Source organism: Aricia agestis, chromosome 5 (assembly GCF_905147365.1).
Source record: "Aricia agestis chromosome 5, ilAriAges1.1, whole genome shotgun sequence".
NCBI classification, from domain to species: Eukaryota; Metazoa; Arthropoda; class Insecta; order Lepidoptera; family Lycaenidae; genus Aricia; species Aricia agestis.
In genome coordinates this window covers 6,353,920-6,371,591 of record NC_056410.1, presented here as the reverse complement: position 1 = coordinate 6,371,591, position 17,672 = coordinate 6,353,920, and the positions used below count along the sequence as shown (strand labels likewise).

The 17,672-nt window shown below is 34.3% G+C and overlaps 2 protein-coding genes and 1 long non-coding RNA gene across 3 annotated transcripts; 2 read left to right on the top strand and 1 right to left on the bottom strand.

The window, feature by feature from the left end:
* Nucleotides 1-781: 781 nt before the first annotated feature.
* Nucleotides 782-8,510, top strand: LOC121727060 (sodium channel protein Nach-like). Its single transcript, XM_042114736.1, has 11 exons — nucleotides 782-965; nucleotides 3,886-4,111; nucleotides 4,314-4,511; nucleotides 4,893-5,159; nucleotides 5,288-5,405; nucleotides 5,638-5,762; nucleotides 6,020-6,171; nucleotides 6,259-6,312; nucleotides 6,508-6,602; nucleotides 7,646-7,751; nucleotides 8,292-8,510. The coding sequence occupies exons 1-11, from the start codon at nucleotides 782-784 to the stop codon at nucleotides 8,414-8,416; spliced, it is 1,650 nt and encodes a 549-aa protein (XP_041970670.1). The 3' UTR covers nucleotides 8,417-8,510.
* LOC121726919 lies at nucleotides 6,770-7,217 on the bottom strand. Its single transcript, XR_006035590.1, has 2 exons — nucleotides 7,126-7,217; nucleotides 6,770-6,947 (listed from the first exon to the last, which is right to left on the bottom strand). It is a non-coding gene; the product is annotated as an uncharacterized LOC121726919 (long non-coding RNA).
* Nucleotides 8,511-8,848: 338 nt separating the features above from the next.
* LOC121726918 (sodium channel protein Nach-like) lies at nucleotides 8,849-14,221 on the top strand. The gene is made up of 10 exons (XM_042114565.1): nucleotides 8,849-9,259; nucleotides 10,001-10,198; nucleotides 10,679-10,945; nucleotides 11,268-11,382; nucleotides 11,605-11,729; nucleotides 12,017-12,168; nucleotides 12,400-12,453; nucleotides 12,545-12,639; nucleotides 13,036-13,141; nucleotides 13,972-14,221. The coding sequence occupies exons 1-10, from the start codon at nucleotides 9,051-9,053 to the stop codon at nucleotides 14,085-14,087; spliced, it is 1,437 nt and encodes a 478-aa protein (XP_041970499.1). The 5' UTR covers nucleotides 8,849-9,050; the 3' UTR covers nucleotides 14,088-14,221.
* The last annotated feature ends 3,451 nt before the right edge of the window (nucleotides 14,222-17,672 follow it).

Genomic DNA, 17,672 nt, shown 5'->3' with positions numbered 1-17,672 from the left:
TCTACTGTGGCCATACTGCGCTGCAGGTTATATTATTTTATCATAACTTGTAATTATTATAATGACTGATGATAGTTAACAATGTCTGTTCTCGTATTTTTAAAAACCATGTATGCCATAATTATTCTATGTATTCCTAAAGAATAAAAATTCCAAAGTAGTTTCAAGTTTAAGTTAAACTAGTTATTGATTGGAATATTTATATTTACAATATTTCTACCAATTTACTTTGCAAGAAAAAAAAAAAAAACAAATAACTAAATCACAAAAAATACAAAAAGATCTTACTTATAAGTTATACCAGTTTAAACCTGTTTAGAAATTAAAAGCGCACTCCATACAACCACACCTTCCAAGATTTCCACGTAGCGTTCCCGCTCGCAATATTTACCCGTTACTTTCTGTAAATATTCGCGGAACATCTCGAATATAACTCGTACAAGAAAATTAAAGCCAGCGTAATTGCGTACCTCGTGTGTACACACCCTAGATGCGATTTTACTTACCTTGTTTCACTTTGTTTGGTCCCGCCTTTATAATACATCCCTGCGACTTCGTTCGAAAGAAGAACCGTGTATTTTGCCTCAATTAAAAATGGTTTATGGACTTAGTACTTACCCATGGCCATTGTTATAATTATGTTTCAGTTAAATTGTTCTTCAGTGTCTAGTAATTGCTAGTAAAGAAATTATAGAGGCAACAGCTAATCATGATGCAGTCAGGTGGATAGTCAAAAATAGACAGACACAGACACAGCCTCACCTCTTTCATACTCAAAACGATGGAGAAGGTGGTCAACCTACACATAAGGGACACCTATCTCACTAAAAAGCCTCAGCATGAAAGACAACATGCCTACCAAAAAGGCAAATCTACTGAAACGGCACTAATGGACCTAGTAGATCGCATTGATAGAGCTATTGAAGATAAAGAGATTGCGCTCTGTGTCTTCCTAGACATTGAAGGTGCATTCGACAACACTTTAACATCAAAATATAAAGGCTTACGATTACAACAATCGAATACATAATTACGGGCAAGCAGTAAGTAATTTGTTTGTATTATTGTGTAATAAATAATACTTACTTATATAAGAACGAAACAAACTTGAAATCGTCTGCTAACTACTAAAAGATGGTAATGAGGCGCCACTCACCTTATTCCTTCCGTCTCTGTCGCTCATATGAAGTTTCGCATACAATTATCTCCCTCCCTCCCTGTCAGGAGCAGGGCCGATCCAGACGGTGACAAGAAATTAATTAGGGGAAGCTCAGGAAAATAATGGTTTGCTGTGATTTTTAAATGAAATTTATTTTCTTCACTTCATTTAATTCTTGGCGACATGACACTTTGGAAATTATTAGACTTTGTTGAGGCTTACGGGGTTTCGTGTTTATTTTTAGATAAAAAAAAACGTAAAACCAATTTAATTTTTTTCTCCTTAACATTAATTCGAAGTTGATATTGAATGTGATTCGTTTTCCGTTTGAATTGGGACTGCCTTGCTTTGTTGATTTGCATTTATTTTCAGGTAAACATTCACGCTACAGATTGAAATTATATTCTTTTGATTGCCAAGGCTCAAGAAGAAAACGATATTTATGTTTAATTATCGAGTTTCATACAGTTTCTCCTTACAGCTCGGCAAGGCTTTAAATGAACGTGGCGAAAAGGAACTAACGCTGCCATCGTACAAAAACGTCATTTTTGACAGTTCAGAGTTCTCCTTTACCAGCAGCGCTCCCGCCCACGTTCATTTAAAGCCTTCACGCACTGTAACCGCGTTACAGCATGACGACCATATTAAAATCGAGTTTAGTTACGCAAGTTTATTTTGAGTAATTTAATTAAATTAAAAACTAATGCATGTATAACATGTTGAACATAAACAAACCTAAAATGTTTAAAAAACCCAACCACTTAATAATAAAAAGTTATGGAAAATATAGCCTTAGCTAGGTACCACCGGCTAGGTACCACCGGCGGTATCATTACTAATTTATTGACACCATATTTTGTTAAAACTGACTAACAAAGCCGCTACGAGGTTACATAGATACATACATGGCGGCCAAAATCGTTAAAGCCCTAGCCTCATAGTATAAGAACTTACTTATCTACTCTTTATTTGCTAAAAATACACGCTTGTCAAAGGACAATAGCTACCTATATAAAATATCGTAAAGTTTGTCTATTTAGGGTCGTGTTATTAATCATAATGACTTGTTTGAACGTTCAAAGTGATCTGAAAAACTGAAAGTGTTGGTAGACCGTCACAACACTGACATGGATCATTTTTTCTCGCGCCACAAAGTTACAGCTAGATATCTTGTGACCTTTATTACAATGGATTTAGGTTAACTTTTTCTAAATACACGTTTGACGCATGGTTGTTTTTTAAATTATTTTCGTAATAGTGTTTGTGTTGGATTTATTTTGAACGATATTTTAAGGATAATGTTCCGAGTTGTTAATAGTGATAAATGTTCCGTAGGTACCATATCAGAGAAGATCTTTTTTTTTTTAAATAAGGGGGCAAACGAGCAAACGGGTCACCTGATAGAAAGCAACTTCCGTCGCCCATGGACACTCGCAGCATCAGAAGAGCTGCAGGTGCGTTGCCGGCCTTTTAAGAGGGAAATAGTGGAGGGTAGGGATGGGAAGGGAATAGGGGAGGGTAGGGAAGGGAATAAGGTTGGGGATTGGGCCTCCGGTAAACTCACTCACTCGGTGAAATACAGCGCAAGCGCTGTTTCACGCCGGTTTTCTGTGAGAACGTGGTATTTCTCCGGTCGAACCAGCCCATTCGTGCCGAAGCATGACTCTCCCACGTCTAAAAGTGGGAGTCCTTATAAGTTTTCAGTAGATATAAAAGGTATGTTTAAAGGTATGCCTATCGGATTGTCTCTTACATTTGGATGGAGACCTTCCAAATGTAATAATGAAGTTATAGGAAGCTTGACACAGGTATGACATAATTTGAGGCAAGCAATCGTTTCCTATGTACGTGACTCATTACAAAACGTTTATAAAAAACTAACAAAAAGAAATAATGAACTTAAATGAAAGTGGAAATTATAACAATCGAAATAATTTTAGTGCCTGAAAGATTTAATCTGTAACACATTGGTGGACACTCAATTATTGATAAACATGACAGAATGAAATAATTATAGCTATAAACATTGATGTATTGTAATAGATCCTACCAAAAACATAAATGTAAAAAAGGAGAGTCAAGTTCAATATAAAAGTTATGCCTGGCTGTGGGCTTTGGCTACCGCGCGTCTAGATCCGTTGGACATGAAACTAAAATTGGGAATAATTTTGGATTATTACCGACGTTCCGGGATAACTAAGTCTCCCTAGGTGATACATACTCCTATTATAGCTGAGGCAACGAAGTAAAATAGATTTTTTTTATTTGTTGTGTTCCGAAAATAATTCTTGAAATTTTTGAAAGTAGCTGCTTTACCGTATAATGCTTTTAAGTTAATTAAACTTTTAACTATTACTATAGTGTGAGAGTAAAATCATGAGAGGTCGCTATAATACTTTAATCATAACGAAATAAAACCAAGTTATAATTATTCATAATTTATTAATTTCTCATAGAAATTATCTTCATGTAAAATAAAAAAAAATTAAAAAAATATTTCATGTCGACTTATATTATGTAACGGCGTAATGAGCTAATATCACGACACACTATCATTACGTACTTTTTGTTTCAAAGTGGAAAAATATAGTTTGAAAACTGTTTCGTGTTGAAAGTTATAAGTGTTGATAATTACCAGAAAAAATGTTTGAGGGTATGTTTGAAGAAAAAAACTTCAATTTTTTAAATACATAAACATCTGATAAAATCACATATATTTTTTACAGGAGTAAAAACTAGAAAGTTTCTTCAGTTTGACCAAAAATCTTACCCAGTAAAAAATTTAAAAGATTTTCGTCGAACATCAAAACTGAAACTTATATCTGCTCAGAAAAGGCAGTCGAAAGATTCATTCTTCAAAAGAGCTAAAGATTATTTTGTGCTGTTTCTGGAAACCTCATCTATTCATGGACTTAATCATTTGGTGGCTGTTGGAAGACATCCATTTGAAGTGTAAGTTTAATCAATGAATGATGTATAATTACATCTCCAAACGAGAATAATGGTTTAAAAAAGTAGTTAGCACATTATACATAATAATAATTTCAAGAGGAATGAATGACTCAACGCACATCACAAATGTTAACAAGTGCAATCCAAAACCAAGAATTTTTGTCATTTCATACTTATCTTAATTCTCCTAAATCATTTTCAGTTTACTATGGTTAGTGACGGTGGCAGTATCGCTGTTTGGCACCATCTACCTCTCCCGTGCGACGTGGATCAGGTACCAGAACTCACCAACCGTCATCTCGATGGACCGAGACATGTTCGCGTGGAACACGTCCTTCCCTGCCGTGACCTTGTGTCTGGACATGAAGGTGGATTCAGACAAACTGAACCAGATGTTACGGTAAGAAAGAAATGACAGGTGAAAACTATTTTGAAGTCTCACTGTCGCTTAAACTTAGCTTTAGTAATTAGGAAACGAGGAGTAATTTTATAGTAGATAAGAAAATGTGTCCGTAGTGCACATAAGCCAACGTTTTTTCTTTCTCTTTTTTAAGATAACCTGGCAAATAATAGAATAAGCTGGAATGAATGAAAGAGAGACGCAATTTTTTGACATACCCAAACCATAGACGTAAAAACATTGTCACCAAACTAGGAAACAACATTTTCCCAACGCGCTGAATCGAACCCACGAGCTCAATGTAACTGGACCTTTTCATCTTACTTCATCTTTAGTTATTATTATTATAAAATGAGTTTTTAAAGCAGATTTCGATTTCAGAACCACCAACGAAACAGACAAGGACTTGCTTAGTAACTTCGTAAGAAGCCTAGCCAATGCAACATTTGAAAATTTTAACCAAATACCTGAATATGAGGGGATACCACCAGAGAAGTACATCGACGTTTTACTAAGCCTGACGCCGAATTTCAAACCTGTACTGACAATAGGAGCTTCGGGCATTAACTTACAAGTGATACCGACAGTCACGGAAATGGGAATATGTTACGCAATCAATTCTAAAGTCGCTATTTATAGTTCACCTGAGTAAGTATTGCTGAATTTTTAAAAAGTGAATTAATAGTGCAAGTGTGCGGAAAAATAGTTGACCGTTATATTAAGATAATGTTAATTGAGTTTACCAAGTATTTTAAATAAGACCTACCATTATTTAGATATATAAAAGCCGACAGATGGGATCCCGTGCATATCACAGATGAAGACATATTTTACGTTCATCCGTTAGACGGGGAAGTCTTTGCTCAAGTTATCAAAATCCCAAGTGCATACGACGTAAGTTCCTCTACAGTCCTATTTTATTATCACTATTACTAATATCTCTTATTACTAATATTTTATAACCACAACATACTACTAATATTTTATAATATTTTATTTTTTTAATTATATTTTAACCGATTTCCAAAAAGGAGGAGATTAATATTATGTTCGGCTGTGTTTTTTTATTATTTTATTTTGTATGTTTAACGATTACTCCGCCGTTTGTAAACCTATTTTCATACAGGCTTACATTCATGGACCCCTAGAAGTTCCCGACATCTCAACAAGATTTCAGTATTCAGAAGAAGAATTTTATTTAAAGCTCTATGTCACAGCAGTGGCAGTTTATACAACGCCAGAGGCAGCAAGGTACTATGGTGCTCTTTTACATTGTTTGCTTTAAGTAATGAAGTTTAATCTGTCCACTAACCATCTCTTCATTGCAAATTTCGCGATCTCTTTACTTATCTTTTAACTATTTTTTTAGACTAGTTCTATAATCTGAAACTATAATTCTTCTATTTAGAAATCTTTCGTGATCAAACTTGCATATCTAACAAGGAAAGGATTGAAACATGTTATCACAAGATTCAGGAATTTTCGCACTTAACGCTATAAGTTTGTAGGTTAACAGTTGGTCAGCGTCGCTGCCGCTTCATCCACGAGAACAACCTGCCGCACTTCTCCGTGTACACCTACACCATGTGCCGCATGGAGTGCAGGATCCGACTGTGTTTGCAGTACTGTCAGTGCATACCCTTCTTCTATAGAAAGAGAGGTAGAATCATATCCTATGTTATCTTATACGATCTCCTCCTCTCTCTTCCACGCATTTTTTTAACATTCTTTGGATATTTTTTTGCAGAGGATGAAAAAACTTGCGATGTGAAAGGCATGCATTGCTTAGCAAAATACAAAGGTTATCTTATTTGTTAATAGATACATAATAGCAATTATTGAATCCCTCTTAAAGAGTTAAGTTTGGAATCTTGGAATTTGTAAATTTATGAATCTCCATGTTTTGTTTAAGTATGTTCTGGGTCATACAATATACTAGTACCATGAAAATTTGACTGACTAAATAATTATTTCCTTCTTGATTACGTGTTTTTAGATGAGCTAAAAAATTTGAGGGATAATGCTGGAAAAAAGTTAGATTGTGACTGCTTTCCAATATGTGATGATGTAAACTACGTTATTCAATTAAATGTAAGTAACTTTGAATATAGTGCTTTAGATAATCTCTTCAGCATAAAAATTAAACATCATACAAATCCAACAAAAAAGGAAAGATTATTCTGCTTGATCAGATGAAATGTTTAAAAATAATAAAAATTTAAAGATAAGATACTTACGTAAAATAGAAAAAGATTATAAGGTTTAAACAGACCTTTTATTACTTCATATTATTGTTATATTAACCCGGCATACACCAGCATTTTTCGTAAAAGCAAAGAACATTGATTATGTTAGTTGTTGTACGTAGACATACCGCATTGCAATCAGGGCTGTCAACACAGGGGTATCCGCCTGCTTTCACGTTAGTATAGAATGCTGAAATAAAATATAAATGTAGTATTAATAAATATCCACAATAATTCATACTTTAATTTTGTAAGACTGCTATTCTAGCACTAAATTAAAAAGTTAGAGAAAAATTCAAATGCAAATAACTCGAAAAGAACTACAAATGTCTAGGAACAGTAATACAGAAAATCCTAAAGTGACTTACCAGACACACTGCATGTTATGGACATTATTGCAACCAGTAATAAAATCGAAGTGAACCGCTTCATTTTGGTTGTGAAATAATATACTAAAATTTATTTTTTTGCCTATTTATAGGAAAATAAAATATGAATCATTAGTAATGGTAGAAATCAATTTACCATCATCGCTAATTGAATGATCATTATTGCAGAACAAATTGTATTTATATTTTCTCACATTAGTAATTTAATTACTTTTCCAATAACATTAATATTTAAATTAATATACATAAGCTGGCAAATATAAAATAATTACAAATGCTCACGCACAAAGTGGTGGTTTTTGGAGTCATGTTGTTTTCAAAAACAAAATGTGTTATATTTTAAACAATAGCATTAACATTAATGAAAGTGACATTTGGTCACATTCTTGAAGTAATTAAATAATAAGAATAGTTAAAACATTAGTTCGTCTAGATTTGCGTTAGTAAGTCTAGCGGTCTTTTCATGAACCCTATTTTATTACATATACTGTCTTTGCAGCCTTTGCAAGAGTGGTTCATGGGTACTAACTTCCAGTGGGGAATGTCAACGTACCCTAGATTACGATATCGACGAGACATCATTTTTGGATTCACTGATGTATTAGGTAAGAGTTTTTTTTTTCTATCAACCACGCAAACTGTACCCAATAGAAATTTCAAATTTGATAAGATATAAAATTGCATATTAGGTCGTGTTGATGAACAAAATTTTTATGATAGGTATCTCCTATTTAGAATGATGACTAGAATCCATTCTTTTTGAACCAACCCGCTTCGATCACTGGTCTACTCTTCTTCTACTTCGCTTATACTAAGAAGGCATGTATGTAAAGCATGCTACATGTGTGTCTGTCTGTCTGTCTATCTTTCTGTTACCTCTTCACGCCCAAACCGCGGAACCGATTTTGCTAAAATTTAGCATAGATATACTTTGAGTCCCGGGAAAGGACATAGGATATTTTTGTCCCGGAAAAATGTACGGTTCCCGCGAAATAAACGAATTTTGGCGCAACGGAGTTGCAGGCGTAAAATATTTTATACTTACAGTAGACTGTATTAAATATTTTATTGTTTTATGATAATATTGTTATTTTACCTACTACCTTAACCACAGAATACCCTTATCTAAACAATTTTGTTTGCAGTTGCTGTTGGTGGAATGGCGGGCCTGTTTCTTGGTTGCAGTGTTCTTAGTTTCTTGGAGATTGTCTACTTTTTGACTCTACATTTATTTTTTCATTCTTTTACAAAGTATAAAGGTCGTAATTAAGACGAACACTTATTAGATTTTATAAGCAAGTGTGTTTTAACTGCACAAAATGAAGTATTTAAAATCATAATAATAGTCCATGCATTAATATGTCTTTTAGTGTTTACTTATTTTATTACCTTTACTATTTTCTCATTTTCTATAAAAAATTATTACTCTATCACATCTGTATAGCTCATAAGTAAATAATAAGGTACATAATGAATTTTGATTATGGCCTAGAATTAGATATACCTAATTATGTGGTTGTCGGGGAAATCCATTAAATTAAACAATATTATTTATTTCCCATGTTTGCAATAAACTATTGTAAATGTTTTCAAGACAAACTTAGAACAAATATTTGTATCAATATAATTTTCTACATATTGCTACGTATTGCTGTTGCTATTATATTTTTTCAGGCGTTAATAACAATGAGTGCCATAATATCAGATTTTAAACGATAGAGTAGTTTTGAACTGTTGTTCTAAGTATCTTTTAATGATATTATAATTACAAGCTATGTCAGTTTATAAAATTCCAATAGAACATTAGAAGTGTGACCACATAGAGCTCTACATTTAGGCGGTAAGCTGCAATATTTCTGTAAGTGGGTATAAATATAAATCTTGTTTTAAATAAAAATAAAAAAATGTCTCACGATAATGATTACGGATTAAAAAATTACCTTCAAGAAAATAATGTAAAGAAAAATAAAAGAAAAGTGCGTAAATGGAATCTGAGACTTTCGCCGAAATATTTCGCTGAAAGAGCAAAGAGTTACCTCTTACTGTTTCTAAATACATCCACAATTCATGGCCTCAAACATCTCGTAGTTGCTGGAAGACATCCATTGGAAGTGTACGTAAAGATAATTATTTTAAAAGCATACTAAGTGAATATTATAATTTTAAATGATTATAATTATAATTTTAAATGAATACGTGGGAGAGCCATGCTATACGTGGGAGAGCCACGCTTCGGCACGAATGGGTCGGCTCGACCGGAGAAATAAGTACCACGTTCTCACGGAAATCCAGCGTGAAACAGCGCTTGCGCTGTGTTTCGCCGAGTGAGTGAGTTTACCGGAGGCCCAATCCCCTACCCTATTCCCTTCCCTACCATCCCCTATTCCCTTCCCTACCCTCCCCTATTACCCTATTCCCTCTTAAAAGGCCGGCAACGCACTTGTAGCTCTACTGATGCTGCGAGTGTCCATGGGCGACGGAAGTTACTTTCCATCAGGTGACCCGTTTGCTCGTTTACCCCCTTATTTCATAAAAAAAAATAAAAAAAATGAGCTGACGTAGCACTTCGTAGGTAGCTGCCCATAGGCACATTCAACTCGTTTTGTTCAACAGAAGAATTGCAAGTACTTTCCCTTTCTGACATTTTTAGAGTTTAGATTTTTACTAAAAAAACATTTAAGGACAATAGGAAAATCTGTTATTTTTTAATTTAATTGTTTCCTGCTTCACATTTATACATAATATTCTTATTTGACCAACTTCAAAATTGTGTGTTATAAATTAAACACCTTTTTTGTTTTCTTTTTTTTCGTTTTCTGTTTCCTTTCCAGTTTATCTCATAATTTATTTGCAGCATACTCTGGCTGTTGATAGTGGCGATATCTTTATTCGGCAGCGTGTTCCTTGCGTGGACGACATGGATCAGATACCAGAACTCCCCTACTGTCATATCAATGGATCGCGACATGTTCTCTTGGAACACATCATTCCCTGCTGTTACTATTTGCTTGGAGACGAAATTAGACATGGATAAGTTGAATAATTATATAGGGTAATTATTTATCATTGTAATGAACTACCAACAAGATTCAATCTTGGAAAAAGTGATTACGCGTAATATTATGTACCATAGCATCCAACACAATCCTGATTTTTTTAATGTCTATTGCATACTTAGACATTATTTTACAGATCACTCCTTAAATACCAACTAGCACACTCACTCACGCACACCTAAACACACACACACACACACACACACACACACAAAAGATTTTGTTACTGCCAGAATAATGCAATTGGTTTTTGGAAAAGTATATGTTAAGTATGTAATTAAAATTGTGAGGATGAGGAGCCTGGTGACCTGAAACACAGGCCTTGCCTAGCTTGGGCATCAGCCTTGTACAATATAATATTTAGGAATAAGAATGTACTTAATTACTAAGGACAAGAATGTACTGTTAAACAGCTCTATATTGTATTGTACTGGGAAATAAATATTTATATTATCTTATCTTAATGTTTTTTCCAGGAAAAGCAACGAAACTGACAAAGATTTACTAGAACGATTCCTTAGAACCTTATCAAATGCTACTTTCAATAACTTTGACCAAATACCTGAGTACCAGGGTATACCTCCAGAGAAGTATTTAGATGTTCTAGTTGCCCTCATGACGAAGTTCAACCCCATGATATCTATAGGGGTTACTGGAGTCAGCCTACAAGTTGTAACAACTGTCACAGAAATGGGAATATGCAACGCCATTAACTCTAACGTAGCCGTTTACAGTTCACCGAAGTAAGTGAATTTAATTTTATTTATTGCTTTTTTATACAAAAAAACAATAAATATTTAAAAATTGTAATTTCATAATCACAACAACATAATATGCGATCTCTCCAAGTTAATCTAAGACAATTTAAGACAAGGGAATCAACGTCCATGATTGCCATGGGTAGAATAGATTCTGCATGCTATGAACAAAATTACAGTCTTGGTGGCAGTAATTATGGTTAGACACATAAAGTTAATATTAACTTTATGGTTAGACATCAAGGCCTCACGTAGCAGGAACTCTCATATAAAAGGTAAGTATCGCTTTTTAAATTATTGGTTTTAGGTATATAGCTGCCAAAAGATGGGACATAGTTGATTCAAAAGATAAAGTTTTTTACATTCATCCTTTAGACGGAGAGGTTTTAGCTCAGGTTGTTAAAATAAATGGAGCTTATAATGTAAGTAGGCATTTAACTTAATTTACCAAGTATGTTAACATAATATTATACAGCAGTGCGGTCCAAAGTAAGATATATAAATTGAACTGAAAATGCTTCATAATTTTTGAGCTATCAATATTAAGTTATCAAGACGTATCCACATTGCATGTTTTCATAGATATATTCATTATTCATTGGACACCATAGATATAGATATTGGACACCTTCTATTTTTGGCAGGCTTATGTCCATGGGACGTTTGAGGTGCCGGATATCTCAAAGAAGTTCTACCATGCGGAAGAAAATTATTACTGCAAAGTGCATGTGACTGCAACTTCTATCTACACCTCACCAGAAGCTGCGAAGTGAGTATCCTGAAAACCTTAAGATTAAAGTCATACAGATGTATATTATACACCTTATGACTGAAATATGATTTTAAGTTAAAGATACAAACCAAAAAAAAGTGTATATGACTTGAACACCTTACTTTGAAAGTATGACAGCTAAACTGAAACACTATATAAAGTCTTTGATATAAGGATGGATCATGGAAGTACTCCAACGTGATATACGTTGGTAACCTAAAACGACAACGTTATGTGACAGCTATTATTACTAAGTCCTACAGTACTACTCATTTTTTGTGCAGACTGACAGTTGGTCAGCGTCGCTGCCGCTTCATCCACGAGAACAACCTGCCGCACTTCTCCGTGTACACCTACACCATGTGCCGCATGGAGTGCAGGATCCGCCTGTGTCTGCACTACTGTCAGTGCATACCCTTCTTCTATAGACCAATAGGTATCGTCAGAAAAAATGTTACATAGCGAATCTACGGTATTTGGACGGGCTATGACAAGTGATGAATCATTGTTGATCAGGATGCCTACTAGTTTTTATTATTCGTAGCTGCCTACGAATCAATTTTCTCTCTACTATATTAATATTGTTACATTGTTCATTTATTACGATTATATCAAATTTTCACATCGGTACAATACAACGTTATTAAGAATTTCCTTTATTTTTCAGGCAACGAAAAAATATGCGACGTAAAGGGGATGCATTGCTTAGCCAAATATAAGGGTAAGAACTAAAGAATTACAGAATGTTTTGCGCCTTCTAACATTATTATTTCACTATTTTAATATTATGCTTTTTTCTTTTTGTTATTTAGATGAGCTCTATGATTTGCGAGATAGCAAAGGAAAGAAGATCGCCTGCGATTGCTACCCGCTCTGCGACGACGTGAATTATGTTATGCAATTTAATGTAAGAAATAATATGTATTTTATGAGATAACTCAGAACACGTGCAGATCACCTGTCAGTATGCGGTAGCTGCTGCCCTAGGAGACTCACAACAGAAAAAGAATATCGCGTGTTACTCACGTAGTTTTGCAAGTAGGCATGTGCCTAGTTAATTTAAAATTATTACCTCTATAATTATACCTCCCTCACAAGTTACAACATAATGTTGCCCACTCAAGCCACAAGCGTTGTTTCACGCTGGTTTTCTGGTTGGCCGTGGAAGTAAAATTTAACATACGTCTTGTGCTTAAGGAAGGCAATAATTTGTAGTGAGTTTTCTACTAAGCTTTAAACGTTATCACTTAATTCATTAAATAATTAATAAATTAATCAGCAGTAACTCTATTATTCTTTGCAGTCATTGCAAAAATGGACTATCGACACAAATTTCCAGTGGGGCATGGTGACCTTCCCGAGGCTACGGTACAGACGAGACATCATTTTCCGATTCACTGATGTTTTAGGTGAGCAAAATATTACGTGTACGATAAAAGTACGTACGATAAAGGGCTACAAATTAGTCTGGCTTCTTTAGTACGATACGTTTAATATTAACCGGTTTTACCGATACGTTTAAAATTAACCGGTGGTAGGCGTCAGGTAGACATTCTGAAAAAATTTGATTCAAATTTACTCAGAAATAAAACATTTTTTATTTTTTTATTTATTTTTTTATTAAGGAATTTTTTTTATAATGTTGGGCCATCATGGCCAAATACAGGCGATTTCGAACGTGTGTAGAGTTCATTCGTCAAATACATTTTTAAGATATTTGGATTGCAATAGCAAACTATACTAATACATATTAATTATTATAAATACGAAAGTGTGTATGTCGGTTACCCCTTCACGCCCAAACCGTTGAAACGATTTGGTGGGTATGAAAATACTTTGAGACTCAGAAATGGACAAAGGATACTTTTGCTTGAGAAATGCATGGTTCCCACGCTGTAAATTATTTTTTGCGCAACGAAGTATGTCTTGAGAATCTTGGATCTCGAGAATATTAATGAGAGCTAGCCCTAAATGATCCAGGGCGAATGTGCATACTGTAGCTGCATGTATATATAGCTTTTTACCATGGCGCAACCTGAATATTAGATACGTAACATTAATTTCGTTGCGGGTCCCAAGACAGATTTAGCATGTCCCTCGGGCATCCCTGAGATCATATCAAAGGGTTTTCGTTACCACTGTTGATCCTGGCGACACAGGAGTTGCAGTGGTGGGAATGTGTGGTGGGCCTTGCCCGTCTTGTATAAGTAACATGGGATACTTATTTCATATTTTTCAGTGGCAATTGGAGGGATGGGAGGTTTGTTCCTTGGCTGCAGTGTTCTTAGTTTCCTGGAGATTTTGTACTTTCTGATACTGTGGATATTCAAAGTTACAACTCGAGTCAACCCGTAATAGGAAATAGATTATAATTATTCACGAAATTAAATCTTTGCACTGAAAGCATTAATTAATATAATCAAAGTATCGTCAAAGGCTTGGTAGATATCATAAAGTTAATATACCTAGCGGAATAGAGAAACAAAGGCCTGAGCAAGAGAGATGTCACTATCAGTAACACTGCGTGGTAGAAAGAGACGTGTGATACATGACAGCAGCACTCTTTTTTTGACGTCCAGTCGGCACGTGCCGCACGTTGACAATTTAATCTCATAGAAATCATGTTCAATCATGTTTGTGTAAGTGTATACGTACACATATTTTTCACACAGATGAAAACCAATTTTGGTTACGTTTGTCAGCTCGAGATTGTTGCTCTATTCCGCTAGGTATATTAACTTTATGGTAGATATAGGTCTACCAGAATCTGATGGCAAAAACTGAGACAGTAAATTGACTCTAGCAATACCGGGGTAATTGGAATAAAACATTTTGATTCTTTTTTTTCTATATAGCGGCTGATTCTGTGTGTGAAACATGCAAATATACAGGGTGTAACAAAAATAAGTGATAATACTTTAGGGTGTGTACGTGTTCCTTGTAGAGAGTTCACTATGAAAGTAGCAGCGCTGAAAGACCAAATTTTTTTTTCACTTTTGTATGGGGAAACTCGTGACGCTCGGGCCCTTGCCCATACAAAAGCGAAAAAAATTTTTCGTCTTTCAGCGCTGCTACTTTCACAGTGAACTCTCTACAAGGAACACGTACACACCCTAAAGTATTATCACTTATTTTTGTTACACACTGTATATCCAATGATCAAGGATATTTTTTGAAAATCTGCTGTCAAAATTTGCCATCAGATTCTGGTAGACCTATACTTTAATAATAATAAAGTACGAAATGTGATGTTTGTCTATTGTCTGTGTTACCATGTTATGTTACCCCTTTACGCTTAAACTAATACGCTAATTAAGTATGGAGATATTTTGACTACCAGGAAAAGACATTCCTAATAATATTATAAGTTTTGCCTTGGAAAAATGTACATTTCTCGCAAAAAGGTTCGGTGCAACGATATTGCGGGCAATCTAATTATCTAGTGAGTAGATAATTAAATGTAAATGTAATATCAGCTAGTAATATCCATCAAAACTCGTATTAACATCAATAATCTATTGTTAACAATGCTTATTCAGCTAATTTACAGCATCTGAAACCATTACGATATTGTAATTCCGGACCAATTTCGGTCGAACGGTTCCAACCCGCAGGTAAATTTAACTTAGGTTAGGGTAATTGTCACCATCGGCCCATATTAACACATCGTAAATTCAACCCGTAAGCACCTTGCTAATAATTAAGATCTTCGGACCCTTGGGATTGTTTAGGCAATTACCCCGTTCGCTGCGGCGGGTTATCAGCTCGGGTTCAATTGCTAAATAGCCAACATATTCAATTGGATTGAATTTACATTTGTATCAAATGGATTTTGTTATTAGGTATGGACTATGGAGTATTTGGGTTCTATGGATTATAATTATTACCATGAACAACGAACATGTTCAGACTAAATTTTAGAATTTCTGAAAATGAATAAAATAATGAAACCATAAGAAAATAATTTTCTTACTTACTCTATTCACACGAGTGACCCAAAAACTTTTGCATACGCCTTGGTAATCAACGTTCTTGTAAATCGTTAATTTCGTTATCAGTACAATACACCTCTGCGAAGAATCTCGTTATGTCTTATCTCTAGTAGGCAAGACAACTTATATGGCGGCAACAGCTTTAGTAAATTAAGCGAGTACCACGGACACAAGCGGAGCGTTTAAGCGTTTTTAAAATTGTCATAAGTTCTTTTTTGGCTGTTGTCCTTTTTTTCACATGTAAACTTAATTTTAGAACACTGTCTTAGGGTAGGTTGCGCCAACTAACTTTAACTATAACTTTAATTTTAACTACAGTGCAAAATGTCAAATCTTTGGTTAAAGTTAAAAATGGACGCCATCAAGACGCCATATTTAACCATAAACATAGCGCTCGATAAGGCTTTAAATGCACGTGGCGAAAAAAGGAACTAACGCTGTCATCATACAAAAACGCCATTTGTGACAGTTCTCCTTTACCAGCAGCGCCCCCGCCCACGTTCTTATAAAGCCTTGTCGGACCAGCAACGTCTTCTGTCAAATTCTGTGGTCAAAGTTAAGGTTAAAGTTAAATTGGCCTTAACTATAACCATAACCTTGACCATAACTTTAACTTTAATCACGCCTCTGGTGCAACCCAACCTTAATTTTTTTTTGTTAAATTGAAAGAAGATAAAAAACTGTGATTAATTTTTGTTACACGTTTTAAATACTGGCTAAACAAAATACCCTATCAAAGTTACAAAATGTACTTTTTATTTCTTAAAAATCAAAGACTAGAAAATGACAAAGATCATTAATCTTGATAAAGTAATTAATCGAAATTAAAATATTATTACAACAAAATATTTACAGAGTTTGTTATTGTAAGAAAGCCTACAGATTTTAATATGGCACAGCCCTAAACTAACCCTTAGGATTCGACAGTATAAGTGGCAGGGTTAAAGGAAGTGTTAAAGATTATTGTTTGGAGTTAGCGAGGTGTAATTTAATTCAAAGATATTCTACCTCTCATAACGATTCTGGGACTAGGGATGTACCGGAGACACATCGTATTAATATCGAAATAAAAGAAACAGTTTATAATAATTAATTCAACGTTCTGAAAATATTTGATTCAAATTTATTCAGAAATAAAACAATTTTTATTTTATTATATTTTTTTAATAATTATGGATTTTCTTAAATATCCTTATAGGAACTTTTTAATGTTACACCGGAGCCTTTGTTTGTCCAAAATATTATAAGTACATTACCTAAGTCTTCACATAAGACATCAGTCGACGTTACATAAGACTTCACTAACATCCAATTTTCATCACATTAATAATAAAATGTCCTAAAACAACAGGCACTGCACTTTTCTCTGTAGTTGAATCGACTATTTTAATCAGATTCTATCAAACAGCAAAAATGTATTCTCATAATATTATACGTAAAGCAAACGTCTAGCGATAGTTTTTTTTTATTTTGACTAATCAGACGTCTTGAATAATTATGGTTTCACACTACACCAAGACTGCATGGACAGTGGACACCAATATTAAAGCTTTATTAAGACGATTTAGCGGAAACAACTTATCGATATCTGAGCATATTTAATATTTATCGATACTACTCCCATACATCACTACAAGGTGGTGTTTATGAAGTGTATATGTTAAGATTTTAATTGCGGGCATCAAGTGGCTTGAACGAGGGGTTGTCTTTGTTTTATCTGCGCGTGTGGTAATGAGTGGAGTGGGGACTTTCGTATGGAAATTTTGAGACATTAATTAATATGCTGGAGGCTAGTGGACTATTTGTAAGACTTGGGTTTTAAGGTCGGTTTATATAGCTACTACTAAATTAAACTATATAATATTTGTAATACAGCTTCACTTTTAGTTCCACGGATTTTATCAATAGGTAAGTGTAATCGACACAAATCAAAATATTTTCGGAGAAA

What these genes read in the sequence shown, in the direction of transcription:
- LOC121727060 (XM_042114736.1), top strand. Translation starts at nt 782, where the DNA reads ATGGAGAAGGTGGTCAACCTACACATAAGGGACACCTATCTCACTAAA. An exon ending in AAATCCCAAGTGCATACGAC is followed by an intron (nt 5,406 to 5,637) that starts GTAAGTTCCTCT and finishes ATTTTCATACAG; the next exon opens with GCTTACATTCATGGACCCCT. An exon ending in ACTACGTTATTCAATTAAAT is followed by an intron (nt 6,603 to 7,645) that starts GTAAGTAACTTT and finishes CTGTCTTTGCAG; the next exon opens with CCTTTGCAAGAGTGGTTCAT.
- LOC121726918 (XM_042114565.1), top strand. Translation starts at nt 9,051, where the DNA reads ATGTCTCACGATAATGATTACGGATTAAAAAATTACCTTCAAGAAAAT. An exon ending in AAATAAATGGAGCTTATAAT is followed by an intron (nt 11,383 to 11,604) that starts GTAAGTAGGCAT and finishes TATTTTTGGCAG; the next exon opens with GCTTATGTCCATGGGACGTT. An exon ending in ACCTCACCAGAAGCTGCGAA is followed by an intron (nt 11,730 to 12,016) that starts GTGAGTATCCTG and finishes TTTTTTGTGCAG; the next exon opens with ACTGACAGTTGGTCAGCGTC.